Here is a 15,653-nt window from a genome sequence, read left to right as displayed (position 1 = left end):
TCACCCCCTCGGACTCCTTTAAGGGGGGGGGTCGACGCCTGGATGTTGCCACAATCTTTATCACGGTAAAGGAGTCCTGAGGCTCCACCGCAGGGGGACAAGGACCGACAAAAACGGCCCCCGCCCTGCTCCTAGGGAGGAGGGCGCGAGGAGCAGTGGGAAATCAGAGGGGACAATGAGGCTGTGTCCAGAAGCAAATCCACTGCTGCGATTGTGCCTGGAAAGCTCTACTGCGTAGCCTGGCATGACGTGGTGAGCCATGCCCAGGTGCGAGGCACATAACCAATCTCCCACTGGAACATACGACGATTTTGGTGGAGTTTGCCAAAACAAATTCACATGCCATTATAATATACACTTATAAAGTGTCTTTCACCAGAAGATCACAAGGCACTGTAGAAAACACACGCAAGGCTCACACCAATGGAACCCAACCCCAAAAGAAAGGATTCCAAGGAATAGAATAGAGCCCTGAAACATAAGTTGCGTCTTAAGGCGCGATTTGAATGAAGCGGTGGGGGGGAGGAGGGAGTCAGCGGAGTGAAAATCCCCAATAGAAGTGAATTCCACAGCCCGGGGAACGCAAAGAGTCAAAGGCCCGGTCACTCATCATCATCCTGCAGAGACACGACCGCGACACACACACACCAGGCCAGACTCGGAAGAGCGAAGTACCCTTGTAGGAACATATGGGCGAAGGAGGTCCTGAATGTATGGGGGAGCAGCATCATTGAGAGCCTTGTGGGTGAGAAGGAGAAGTATCCTGAACTCTATTCGAAACTTGACCGGTAACCAATGGACAGATGCCAACAGAGGGATGGTGTGTTCAGCAAAAGGCGTGGTGCAAAGATTATGTTGGCGATCTTAACAGTTGCAGCAAACATAATGCAATGCAGTAAACATTCCACAGCATTTATGGAAAGCGCTTGCATGTAATGTATATTGATCTTCTTTCGCAACGTACGCGACCATAGTGCTGTATTATCTCTTTACATACCCGCTTTTTATCTGCAATCTTCACTTTTCTGTGTTTCTCTATCTCTTACAGCTCTGCTTGTCTTAATCATTCTCTTCATCTCCATCTGTTTACAAGCCTACTTTCACATTTATTTGCACTAAGCATTACACATTGACAAGGTAGAAAAATATCGACAAAATACCAAAGCGCCTCCACCTCCCGTGCAGGCGACACAGACAGTCTATTGTCGGTTATAAGAAAGACCTCCCGTGTAGCCTGCATTATAGCCGACACGGGGGGTGTTGTTTGTCTACAATGTGTATTGCAAAACAACGTGTTTTACGAAACCAATTTCTCTCTGTTTTCAGCAAGCGTTGAACCGAAACTGAACCTTCCAAAAACCGATTGAATCGTAACCGGTTTAATTCCTTTCTGAAACCGACTTGCAATTTCGATGTGTAATTATGATTGACAATTGTAAATGTGCGAGTGTAAATGTATCCTTCGTATAATATTTTACTACTGATGTTGTACCTTTTTTTAACAAATATTATTTGGTTGTTTTATTCGAGCTTATGAATGATTGTGACAATTATTTAATGTGCGCACCGATGTAACGTACTCTGTAGTTTTCTACCACGGCCAACCACGTTGAGCTGGACATCTGTGATGAAGCCGGTAATAGCTTATCAGGTCTTCTTTTCCAGCTTTAAAATGTCTACGGGTTGGGATAACTTGAACCGAAACCAAAAATCTAATTCATCTTCTTTGGTTCTTTCGGTAAAGTCACGGTAAAGTCACGTATTTTATTCTCATTCTACGTGACTTTACCGAAAGAACCAAAGAAGATGAATCCTTGCAGTCACGAAAGCTTTAAATCGAAATTTAACAATAAGCTAATTGTTCGATCCCTCGGTATTCAAATTGGACTGTTAATATGAAAAATACCTTAATCGGGGACCACCTGATCACTCAGCCTCGACACGACTTTTGCCGGAGGGGCAGAAACTTTCGGCGTGTTGGAGGCAACAGGAACGCCGGGACAAAAGCCACACTTAAGAGATAACACACGTACACGTAACATATCTTTAAATATGTTATCTTTTTACGAGACCGCACCGCCATATCAGGAATTGTATTAACATCGAAATATCAACACAATATTGTCTGTAGTATTCTTGAAGAGGACTTTATAAAATTCAATGAATATTAAGACAAAGGTCCACCCGTATAGTATTAACGGACTCTTTGGGGATGTTAAGTGAGCACCTATAAAAGCGGGCACAACACACTAGGAAGTGGATGGGCCACGCCCGGCCGCCTTTATTTCCAAATCGGCGATGTTTCCACACCGCACCAGATGCTCGTTTGAGGCTGAGTCGACCTAGGGGAAGCCCAGGACCGGTTCGGATAAAATCGTCACTGGGTGTTGGTGGCCCTGAGCGGGAACTGAACTCGGGTGGCCGGTCTGGTAGCGTAGCGCGCTAACCCCTACACTACCGCTCCCCTAATGCTATATATTAATCCCACATTCCCGTACAAGATGACGAACCCGCACTGGTTGAGTAAGGTCAAATAACCGCCACGACCCACATGGCATGGGCGGGGGTGGTCGCTCATCCAGCAATGGCTTGACAACTACGCTGCACATGTAGTACAATATGCATGACTTATAAGTACACACGTTATTTTTTTTAACTCCAGAAGAAAAATGATTGTGTCCATTTGCTATTCTGGTCCCGGAAGGTTTCGTTCCGGTTAACCGTTTGCCATAAAGAACAGGCTTAAACCGGTTCTCTCCCTCCCGTGTTATTCACAATGCGAGTAATGTTGCTTCTGACAAAACAAGTAATCGCCTTTGGCGTCAAACCTTAAACCCCTCGTCGTTTAGTGCGGCTTGAGGACAGCTCTTAGATTCGCCAAATTCGTTGCTCAAAGCTTGGATTTTGGATCGTTGGGCATTTAAACTGAATCTCAATCTCCGAATCCTGAACGTCGCCTGCTGTGACTGTGAGAAACTTCTCAGCATCACTGAGTTCTAAAAAAAAAACAGTGGTTGTGAGGATATTTCTTTTATTTGCGTTCTTAAAACTTAATCATGTTTTTTTGTTATATTCTTGGTTCTTTCGGTAAAGTCACGTAGAAGGGAAACAATAAAATAATAAAAATATAAAACAATAAAATTCTCACGACGTTTCGATTGCAACACAAGCAATCATCTTCAGGTGTGAAAACCACAGCAAGAAAAAAAAAGTGGCGGTTTCTTTTTTAACGTTAGCACCAATGGTGCACCAATGGTGCTAACGTTAAAAAAACGCCACTTTTTTCAAATTTTCTTGCTGTGGTTTTCACACCTGATGATGATTGCCGGTGTTGCAGTCGAAACGTCGTGAGCATTTTATTTGTTTTATATATTTATTATTTTATTGTTTCCCGTCTACGTGACTTTACCGAAAGAACCAAGAATATGAATCCCTGCAGTCACGAAAGCTTTAAATCAAAATGTTTTTCGTTGTTTAATAACTCGTCGCAGCAGCTAATAAAGTGCACAAAACTGCGCGAAGAGATGGAACCAGAAACAATAAAAAGGAACCGAACAAAACGAGACAAAAAAGATTGGGGAAACGAAACCGACCGAGTCCTATTCCTCATCCATCCTGAATTCCCTCTTGGTGAGCCAATTCCTGTCAGCCGCCGGTGATGGAGAGGGTTTGCAATGTTGCCTGCGTGCTGTTACAGCGCACACTTAACTTCATCTTTCGTGTGGCTACATAACGAATAAAGATTATCCCCGGTTCGAGTACAATTTTGATCGAGTGAATCATTTCATCCGCTTTTATTTTGCTTTCAAACTTGGGCTTGAATGAATGCCCGAGCACATTGCGATACAGGGTGCTCCTGGTAATTACATTCCACCGCTATCCGACGACCAACTCCACGCGCAGGATATTTCATCTCCATGAAAAATGCCTCCTTGATGCACAACTTAAAACGATCACGATTTAAATCGCGCCAGCTGATTAGTATGCAGTGCGGGGGCGGTGGTGGTGTTGGCTCGTTGTGGCATTGCTATGTGTGAACACAACAACAACAAAAACTTCGCCTCCCCCCCCCCGCTTAGTAGGACATCAGCGGCTGCTGCGCAGAGGCACATCCATGACGTCAATGCCACGTCTCTGTGGCTGTCAGCGCCTTTAAAAAGGCAGCGGGAGCCACAGGGACAGCACTGCTCACCACGAGCTGGCTCGAGAGAGAATCGGCGTCAGTGGCTGGAGATAAGTAGGGGAGAGGAAAGAGACTACAGCGATAGGCGTGCAAGGCAGAGCTGGAAGGGGTCCACTCCAGAACGAATCACTTGCAACCGGCGAATAATTCAAACAGTTTAGGGAAGGGAAGAGGTCCAGGAGCTTAGATACATATCACAGCCGGGTGTGGTAAGTGTTGGGTTTTGCGCATCCTTTGTCAAACACTTTTGATTCCCCCCCCCCCCGCTCCGATAACTTTGGGCTATAATATCCACGTAAAAGTAGAACGCCGGCCAGCATTTACAGAGATTTAGAGATGGAGAGTAGCAGCAGCAGCATCGTGAAGGGCAAGCTGAGGTCCCTGGACGAGCTGATCTCGGTGCTGCATGAACTCTTCTCGGGGGACAAGGTGGACGTGGACGAGGTGAAGGCTGTGATGGCTTCATACCCGCACGATGCGACCGACTGGGAACGCTTCGCCAAGTTTGACAAGTTTCGGTAAGAAAGATCTCGCCCCATAGACTGGATACAGAAACCCAAGCGGCACACATTGCACACACTCCCAGGCCCGCACCAATCCACCACCACTCACCCATATCAACATCACCATCATCATCAGGTATGATCAATGCACTGCTGGATGGAGGCACACACACACACACACCGCCGCCCCTCGCAAGCAATTGGATTTAGGATTTGTAGGGCGCTTGGAGCATGGGTAGTGTTGGGTAGGATTGGAGTAAAGTAAAATCTATTTCAAAGATCAAACAAGAAAAAATCATGTGTATACTGTGATGTACTTCACACCTTTTAAGTATGCTTGTATTATGCAAGAGTTAATACATGTAATGGGATTATGACTTTGATGCGAGTTGTGGGTGTAATTGCAACCTCTTGTGGACCATTTAAGAACGTGCTACATAAATTTGTGAAACTACACGTTGCAATAATGTTGTCATTCCACCATTTTTACATACATTGTATCTTATATGAGATACGTAAGTGAATATCGTATAACGCACAGGAAAGCATACAAAGCAGAAATTACACACTGCCCAATATTGATTATAATGCAAATCTGCATTGGACAAATGAATAACCCGAAGCTGAGCATTGTTGTGTGCTTAGAGCACGGCTGCATGCACACACTGCCATCTCCACGCAATAGAAAGGGCTGGAATATAAATTAACTCTCCCGCTCTAGCCAACTGCACTTTCACCAAACTGGTACCGTGTACTGTTTGCCATGGTATACTGCCTTTCGCAATAAACATAAAGCCATGAAGTGCTTGTGCCAATAACTCCGTTGAGTAAAATGTGTATTTGGATCTTTAAAAAAAATATGGTAGTGAGGTGACGTTTTCATGATTGTGTTGGGGATGTGGGAAAATGCCAGAATGACGACCCTTTCCCTAACTTGTTACTCCTGCCAAATTTAATTATTCGCAATTATGGGGTTGTTGATCGCAGTGAGATACAATACATTTTTTACATGTCTTTGTAAAATTAATGAGATAATTTGAACTAGTGCACACTGTATGCACAGTGTTTATACTTAAGGGACAATATAACATTTAATAAATTAAGATGAAATAAAATAATTGTTCAAAAGTTTGACAATGATGCCAGCGCACGATGAGCTAACTCCATAGTGGGATCTTAACGTCCACAGTGAAGCCAGATGGCACATTTTGTAACACTTAATATACCCAGAGTATTAAGTCGGTGTGGCCTGCTGGTTTCGAGCCGCGAACCTCTGCAACAAACAGCCGGTGACATGGCCTAGCGGTAGCTTGTTTTATTTAGGTCACTGTCACAGGGGCGTAAACAAAACGTTTCAAATATAAAGAGCAGTGGTTCTTAGCCTTTACTGCAGCCTGGACCCGTTTGGTTCTCAGTCCGTTAAACAAATGATCAGGTTAATAAAGACATTATACTTAAGTGCCCGTGCTTAATGTTTCTTTTCGATGAATTACCTTCTAAAAAAAAATCTGGCCATGTCTCGCACCCCCAGAAAGGGCTTCTCGCACCCCCAGGGGGTGCTTGCACCCCAGGTTAAGAACCACTGAAATAGAGCATGTGCATATGTTTACTTATGTCCTTTGCAATGTTTAATGAAATGTGTTTTTTTTCATATTGTGTCTGTGGCACTGTAAGTCCCACATTATTTACAAGTCTCCCTGTTGTCTGGTGTAGGTATACGAGAAACCTGGTTGATGAAGGCAATGGAAAGTTCAATCTCATGCTGCTCTGCTGGGGAGAAGGTCATGGCAGGTGAGGATCCTATATGTTTCAACAAGATAGTATTTACTCATTGAAAACTGGTACACTCTTAATTTTAAATACCTTGCTTTGAAAAGTGAATACAGCAAAGGAGCCATAATATCTATCGTAACATTAACACCAGTAAATCCTTAACCATCATTTAACAAATGGTAGACACCAAGGCTATGGTAAAATATAATCATTTACAACCGATGTATCAATCCACTTCCAAATGAAGTCCCCCTACCCAGTAAACATGCAACGTTGGGACCAACATTGATTAACATTGGTCCCAACGTCAACCATCGTTGGTCCAACGTTCGCAATCGCGCCGGTCATGAGGATTGTTTGACAAAACTTCACCACTCTTGTCATTGTGGGTTGGTGAAGGCAGGGGGAGGGGGGGGACCAGTTAATGTAGCACTGATGTCAGCCGTGGTAGGGAATTAAACTCAGGTTGCTGGCGAACCACTGTGCTGCATCTCCCACCAACATATGGCAAGGGTTAAGCAAATAAATAAATAATACCAAAGTGAACATTCGATTTGCAACATGAAGTACAAATCATTTGCAGTCCAGTTAATGGAGTTTGCACAGCAACAGTGAGTAGGTCAAAGATGTTACACAGCTTGTTATTATTTCCATAAAAACAAAAAGACGCCCATTGTGCAAAATTTATTTTTCGCAAAGCAAGGAACAAGGCATATCTTCGGGAGAATGTAATTCACAAGCACCGATTGTGCAAATGCAACATTTGCCCTTAAAAAAAGCAGGCAATATCTCCTTGATTTTAATGAATATGAAAAAGTGGATATGGTCGATTGTGACAATTTTGAAAAATAGTATAAGGAGTATTCTTTGCTGTGTAATATTGAATTGATCATCGGGGTCATATTTACTGATTGTTTTATGGTTTGCAACATACATCAATCTTCATTATGTTCTGCAGACTCGAAGTTTTTGGTTTTGTAATTGTTTTAAGTTATGAAATTAGAGTAACAATACTTGGTCACAGTTTTATTCGGTAGTAGAACGCTAAATTTGTCTGTTATTGCTGGCATTCAAATTACATGTTACCGCAATATTTGACTTTTTTTCTCAAATATAAGTTGAATTTTGTTTTATTTACAGCTTGTATGATGTCTGTGCGTGTAAATCAACAGTGGACGCTAAAGATCTCATGACGTTATTCGCAAGAGCAGGTCATTGTGTGCCGGCGTCATTGTTCAAATTTGCCAAATTAGAAAAATTACAAATCATTCTATTGGAATCCACAAAGCAACCATTAACTTTGTGAAACTTCCCTAGGTAAACGACCATAATGATGATACTCTAATGTAATTTCATGCCGGGCTAACATTGATCTGTATGAATGTGTGAAATTTGTACTTGTTTGCTTGACCTGTTTTTATTTTCTCTTTCGTTTTGAAACTAACAAAAACACATTCCTTGTGCTCAGCTCCATCCATGACCACATGGACGCCCACTGCTTCGTGAAGATCATGCAGGGCCAGCTGAAGGAGACGATGTACGAGTGGCCGACACCCAGCACCAAGAAACAGGAGCTGATCAAGAAGTCTGAGAATCTGTACTCTGAGGATCAAGTCACATACATCAATGGTGCATTGCACACACACACACCATGACACATTATTAGAAAGGCACCGAGAAGTATTAATTTATGCTTAGGCAGATAATTCTAGGTTTCTGCTTATTAATCCAGGCACACTACTGTTCATGTGGCCAGGATTTCCCTCCATGACTACATTTCAGCAACAATTGTATAATTTGCATGTTGACCTTCTTTTGCTCCGTACATAGCCGACGATCTTAATCCGAGGTGCAGGGAAGGACAACAAACTAACCACAAACACCATGAATAACATGGTAGAGCTTATATATTATTGATAATACAGGAATCGATTATATAATGTTTCACCTGCGCCATCTTTGTTTAAGGCTGGCATATATATAAAAACATATATGCACACATTTAAGATTGTGGTACTCATCAATATAGTCTGGACTGGTTTTTTTTGTTAAATTCTACATTGAATTTGAATATGTAAACTCTCTCACGTGCGGTTGTGTGACTCGCAGACAGCATTGGACTGCACCGAGTTGAAAATGTGAGCCACTCGGAGACGGCGATCAGTCTGCACCTCTACAGCCCTCCCTTCAGCAGCTGTCATTGCTTCGATGAGCGCACAGGCCACAAGAATGAGGTCCAAATGACCTTCTACAGCAAATACGGCGAACGCACACCCTTCGTAAGTCTTTTTGCCACACATTGTGAACGGGCTTCACGTATTGAGGAAAGCAACCCCACATTTTTTTTAAATTGCACGTGCCATTTATCAGACCTATTGCCCCTGTGTGCAATTTGAAGCATAGGGCCACGTTTATTCGTTCCCCCTGTGGTGTACTAATTTATACTACTGGGGTGAGAGACCAGGCCCTCAACACCACCAATATACATGGGTACACCACAGTTAGTTGATAGGCAGATGGTGTAAAGTGTGGATATTCCTACTTCTTCCAAGGCGTAAGGCCAGCATGGAAGAGTAGCCAAAGTGCAACCGAGGGGGAGCACTCAAGGGCTCCCTGTCGTGAATGCCCTTCTGCCAACAGTGGCATGAGCAATACAATTCATGGCTGCACCTTTTGTTCTTTTATTCAAGAATTAGAAATATTTTTGACAGTTTTTTTTACATTTTTTCCAATTCCATTCAAATTGTAATGTAAACTCTATACCCAAAATCACTGGCATATTACCATTCCCACATTACCTATCCATTGTGTTTTCAGATATTGTGCCTTTTCGGTTCAGGGTGCATGTTATTTATAACAATGTTGGACTGAGTTAAAAACTATTTTGCGTAGATTGCCAAACAATGTAAAACATTCTATCACTGAGCTGGATGAAAAACGGTGACATTTAAACAGGTTTACACACTTTTCTTCAATACAGCAAAATTATGTTGGACAGAAAAAGTGCGTGAAAATGTATCTAGAATACTTCCTGCAAGCAAGGTTCATGACAGTGCAAATGTTATTCATGATGTGTAAATATTTAAATGCATACAGGCAGTTGTGCAAGACTGTCACAAAACATTTATTGTCTGTGAAGATTAACAATTTAAGGTGGTTGGCTGTACATTATGTACTTTTTGATGTTTTTTTCGTTTGTCTACAAGCTACGTGATGCCAATGATACAAAGGTTAATTTTTGCACGAATGCATTGCCAAAGAGGCATTCAACTCATAGCAACGCTCGCATTTTTGTGCACTTGTGTCCTGTGTTATTTTGTGTCTTGTTGTCAGTGCTTTTGTAATACTTAAATATTGGATGTTTTATTTTATCAACAGGAGGTCAAAGCCACTGCTGAGGACAACTAAGCAACCTCCATCAAGAACTAGTCCTGGCAAGAGGTGGATTGGCAAAACATCACAACGATCAGTTAATCACCAACATTGACTTGTTTTTTTTCCAGGACTGTGTGCTCAGAACGTTTATCAAAAGGCTGAAGCTGCAATGTCACTAATTTTAAGTCACTTTTAACAAACTTTACTTTTTCATTCAATTGCAAACGTTTTGTAAACCTGTTAATGCTCCAGTGAGAGGTCACTGGAGCGCATTGCTTGAGATGTAATGATTATTACTATTATTTCATTGCGCTTGAAGCTTTAGCATTGGTAGATACTAGCTTAATTTGACAGTAAGAAACCATGAGATACCATTTCGGCTAATAAAATGAAAATGGTCACGTTTTCTACAAGTACAGTAATGTAGGTGGTGATCATAGCACCTATTGTTAGTTTGCCCATCTGCTTATTTTATGAACAAACATCATCATTCTGTTCGGATTGACGTCAAATCACGTGAGTTACAAATATTCTGGGCCAATCGCAATGCAGAAAATGTTAGTATGTTCATACTGCAAGGGTCAAAAGTGTGACAGATGGAAGGTAGGGAAGTATGTCCTTCGTGTTATGCACTGTAGAATGTACAGCCAGAATAATTGTTTTTCATATATGCATTATACTGTTAAAGTTAAATGGTCATTGGAGTACAAAATAACAATTTTTACAATGTCAGTATCACTGATTTTAAACGATGATGTAAATTTATTTTAATGCACAATAACTGCAATATATGCAATCGATCTTCATTTGAGTTTTTTTTGAAAAATGGCTTTTTAAAAATGTGTAATTCGTATTTTATCATTCAAATCTGTGGATCGTGGGGTGGGGGGTGTGGAGGGTGTTAACAGGAAATATATATTTTTTTCTCTTGTTTATTTTCTTATTCAGGAGTGTATTGTGTGGAGGTTTACGTTTGAAATCTGTGTCCCATTTGTGAAGTTTATTAAACTGTCAACACTATTCTCTCTCCTTTCGCTTACGCAACTAGACTGTAACACACATCGTACGAAAACAATGATCCCGTAGCGTCATGCAGACAATTCATGTGCGTTTTGAATTTCGCTATCTGGCGAAGAAAAGCCTATTTAAGATAAGGCGGTCACAAGCAAATAAGAGAGTTTATGGGAGGTTATGTATGGCCATGCAAGGGAGAATGTTTAAAGATGGGTGGTATCTAAGCGAGAACCCTAACAAATTCTAGATTTAAAGCTTTCGTGACTGCTAGAATCCATACTCTTTGGTTCTATTGGATAAAGTCACGTAGGTGAAAATAAAATAACAAAAAATCACGTGACTTTACCCAATAGAACCAAAGAGTATTAACCCTAACAAAATTCTCATTCATAGTGTATCGTTTCACCCTTAATTACATCACGAGTAAATACATTCAATACATCACGGAAGAAAAAACTATCGTTTAGATTTTTAAACGGAGAAATTGTGAACATTATCCGCACACTAAAACACTAAATTAAAAACTATTTTAAAGTTTTCCTTCCGACTGATGATGCGACCAATGTCAAGTTATGAAATACATGTCTGCTGGGAACATCTGTGTTTTTGATATAAGTACACATTACGATGTTTTCCCACATTCATTGGCCCGTGAAGTCTTCTTCATTAATTTACCTCAATTAACGACATGGCACTGCATATACAGTAATGATGTAAATCTTGTTCAATCACTTTTCACACTTGGGTGGATTTTAGGGCTGGCCTTACAATGCATTCAATCCTTGTACTTTTTTGGTTTAAAATGTTTCTAAAATAAACTATAAAGTATCAATCGGCTGGTGAGTGTTTTGTTCCCATACGTGTGGGGTGGCTTTGTAATACTACCCATGCTCTATAACGCAGTAATTGATGACAGCATTGTCAAATTGACACTACAGTAGCAGAAACCCAACAATCTGCAGTGAAACGGGGGTCCTACTCACGGACCCTGCATCTGTGCTGTTCGCCTTTTGGCGTTGTTCTCTACCCTGACTGGTGAGACGAGGCCATACAGAAAGCTGTTTCTGGGGTAGATCAATACGTTTCAAAGACAATGCTGACATAATTATCAGAGCATGTTTGTTTGCATGTTTTGCCACAAGTACGTGTGGTTAATGCATTTACATTATTCCTTGCAAGAGGTGTGTATTTGGTGTTTGGGAATCTTAACACCTGTTTTATTGCCAGAAGGAGTAAAACCTATTATTATTTTTCACAAATCCTATAATCCGTGGCGCACCGTGGCCTTCTGTAATCCGCAATGAAAATCTCGCTCCAGTGAGAAGTGCCGATTTGGGTTTCCCCATAAAATGGCGAAACTCATAATCCACATTTTTCCGTGGGTTGTTGGAGTGGTTCGATACATTTTCCGCTACTCCCATAATCTTTGAGTTTTTCGTGGATTATTGGAGTCGTGCGACTAAAAACTCCAAATATCCGCGATTTTTTTTACGTGGATTTTGGGCGTAAAATCGCGGTGCTGTGGATTACAGGGTCCGCAAGACACTCCCCGCATATCACCGTATATTTTTGGAATAATACTGTATTGAAAAGTGTAGGGGCAAGCACACACTCCTGCCTCACCCCAGCAGCGTGTCCACCGCACTTCACAACACTCTCAGTGCCTGAATTTAATCAAAGTCACAGGATCCCCTTGTCAAAGTGTCCACCGATGCATCACATTGAATGCCTTATTCAGATCAACAGGCTGAGAGCAGCTTTTGCCAAAACCCCCATGGCACTCGAAAAGGACATGAAGTGCTAATATTTGATTACATTCTAACTTATGGGATATGAAGCCGGACCGTTCAAATCGCCGCGTTAACCGCAGATGATCATGGAACCTTGCCAGAAGCAAGCGGGCCAGAACATTGGCATGGACTGAGGGCAGAATAACACCACCACCACGGTAGTTGGTGCTGTCCTGCTGGACATGCTTCATGCTTGCTTTTCCAGATAGGGACCACAAGGCCCCATGTCCAGTCACTCAGGTTGATACGAGACTCCCGGATGACACACAGAACCTCATATAACCCGACAATCGTGTCGTTATCTCCTCCTGAGTGGTGGAACATCACTTGTGGGTCAGCAGTCGTGAATACTTGCCAAGCCTATTGAATTAGTAGGCTGGGCGCCACGGTGGCGAGATGTTAACTACCTCGCCTTGCATGCAGGAGGTTCGTGGGTTCGATCCCGATCCTTGATGCCTGTATATTTGGAGTTTGCATGTTCTCCCCATGGTCGCGTTAATTTTCTCTCCACATTTAGAAACGCGCGTTTTGAGTGTTTGGCTGCTATAATTTCCCACGTGATGAGAAGCAACTTCGTTGAGCGATCATTTGTGGCCAGGTCGATTCTGAAAAAGAGCTACGCATAGCTATGTGGGCGTTATCTGGTAAAATTAGTTTAATCGCAAACAAATAGTTGAAAATAAACTGACAAAGCTCATCACACCACTTCATGTGACGTGCTTTGAGGGTTAAATAAATGGCAGCCTACAGTTTAAATGGGAAGGGTGGGAAAATATGCCACTGGCATCCAGCCGAGAAACAAGTTAATGTACAAACAGCTGCTCGACGTGATGTACCGAATGGTTTTGCATTTCGTAGGGATCAGGCAAGGGCCGACCGTCAGCCACCCTTAATCGGACGTTTCCCAAAGCATGAGCGTCAAACAGAGGACGCTGGCAGCAGGATAAACAGGACTAATGCCCCCTGAGCAAAGGTGGCGAGGTGCACCAACCTTTAAAAAAAAACACACACTTTTATTTCACCACCCCAACTCCCCCATTAATAAAATGGCTGTTCTAAACAAATGTATTAAATAAACTTTGATCTACTGTAGTGTTGCAATCCAGATTGGCCATGTAAACACGTGTGTTGCGCATTATGTATGAGACAAAGATTGTGATTTTAAAAATGTGATTGCAAGCAAATTTCACTTGCTCCAAATGAACTATGATGATAGCAAATTCTTTTTGTTCTGAATAAGTCTATTCCTGCACTCCACGTAGAAAAATTAAGTATACAGTGAGGGAAAAAAGTATTTGATCCCCTTCTGATTTTGTACGTTTGCCCACTGACAAAGAAATGATCAGTCTATAATTTTAATGGTAGGTTTATTTGAACAGTGTGAGACAGAATAACAACAACAAAATCCAGAAAAACGCATGTAAGAAATGTTATGAATTGATTTGTATTTTAATGAGGGAAATAAGTATTTGACCCCTCTGCAAAACATGACTTAGTACTTGGTGGCAAAACCATTGTTAGCAATCACAGAGGTCAGACGTTTCTTGTAGTTGGCCACCAGGTTTGCACACATCTCAGGAGGGATTTTGTCCCACTCCTCTTTGCAGATCTTCTCCAAGTCATTAAGGTTTCGAGGCTGACGTTTGGCAACTCGAACCTTCAGCTCCCTCCACAGATTTTCTATGGGATTAAGGTCTGGAGACTGGCTAGGCCACTCCAGGACCTTAATGTGCTTCTTCTTGAGCCACTCCTTTGTTGCCTTGGCCGTGTGTTTACGGGTTATTGTCATGCTGGAATACCCATCCACGATCCATTTTCAATGCCCTGGCTGAGGGAAGGAGGTTCTCACCCAAGATTTGACGGTACATGGCCCCGTCCATCGTCCCTTTGATGCGGTGAAGTTGTCCTGTCCCCTCAGCAGAAAAACACCCCCAAAGCATGTTTCCACCTCCATGTTTGATGGTGGGGATGGTGTTCTTGGGGTCATAGGCAGCATTCCTCCTCCTCCTCCAAACACGGCGAGTTGAGTTGATGCTAAAGAGCTCCATTTTGGTCTCATCTGACTACAACATTTTCACCCAGTTGTCCTCTGAATCATTCAGATGTTCATTGGCAATCTTCAGATGGGCATGTACATGTGCTTTCTTGAGCAGGGAGACCTTGCGGGCGCTGCAGGATTTCAGTCCTTCACGGCATAGTGTGTTACCAATTGTTTTCTTGGTGACTATGGTCCCAGCTGCCTTGAGATCATTGACAAGATCCTCCCGTGTAGTTCTGGGCTGATTCCTCACCGTTCTCATGATCATTGCAACTCCACGAGGTGAGATCTTGCATGGAGTCCCAGGCCGAGGGAGATTGACAGTTCTTTTATGTTTCTTCCATTTGCGAATAATCGCACCAACTGTTGTCACCTTCTCACCAAGCTGCTTGGCAATGGTCTTGTAGCCCATTCCAGCCTTGTGTAGGTCTACAATCTTGTCCCTGACATCCTTAGAGAGCTCTTTGGTCTTGGCCATGGTGAAGAGTTTGGAATCTGATTGATTGATTGCTTCTGTGGACAGGTGTCTTTCATACAGGTAACAAGCTGAGATTAGGAACACTCCCTTTAAAAGTGTGCTCCTAATCTCAGTTCGTTACCTGTATAAAAGACACCTGGGAGCCAGAAATCTTTCTGATTAAGGGGGGGTCAAATACTTATTTCCCTCATTAAAATGCACATCAATTTATAACATTTTTGACATGCGTGTTTCTGTATTTTTTTGTTGTTATTCTGTCTCGCACTGTTCAAATAAACCTATCATTACAATTATAGACTGATCATTTCTTTGTCAGTGGGCAAACGTACAAAATCAGCAGGGGATCAAATACTTTTTCCCTCACTGTATATGTATATTTTTTTATAAAAAAAAAACGTCGGCCCTACGGCATTTTGTGTGTGGGGGTACATAATTTCAGCAGCACTGATTCAGTATAAACACACTGAACCGGTTTCGACATACAGGTTATCATCAGCAG

The 15,653-nt window shown here is 42.2% G+C and overlaps 1 protein-coding gene across 1 annotated transcript; it reads left to right on the top strand.

Annotated features, from left to right (window-relative positions):
* The first annotated feature begins 4,148 nt into the window (after positions 1-4,148).
* On the top strand, positions 4,149-11,680 carry CDO1 (cysteine dioxygenase type 1). Its single transcript, XM_032953248.2, has 5 exons — positions 4,149-4,701; positions 6,400-6,477; positions 7,928-8,088; positions 8,569-8,738; positions 9,838-11,680. Exons 1-5 carry the CDS (start codon positions 4,520-4,522, stop codon positions 9,865-9,867), a joined length of 621 nt encoding a protein of 206 aa, XP_032809139.2. The 5' UTR covers positions 4,149-4,519; the 3' UTR covers positions 9,868-11,680.
* The last annotated feature ends 3,973 nt before the right edge of the window (positions 11,681-15,653 follow it).

Source organism: Petromyzon marinus, chromosome 13 (genome assembly GCF_048934315.1).
Source record: "Petromyzon marinus isolate PM22_M1 ecotype Great Lakes invasive population chromosome 13, UKy_Petmar_22M1.pri1.0, whole genome shotgun sequence".
NCBI classification, from domain to species: domain Eukaryota; kingdom Metazoa; phylum Chordata; class Hyperoartia; order Petromyzontiformes; family Petromyzontidae; genus Petromyzon; species Petromyzon marinus.
Note: the sequence above shows the minus strand (reverse complement) of the source record. Positions and strands in the feature narration are given on the sequence as shown.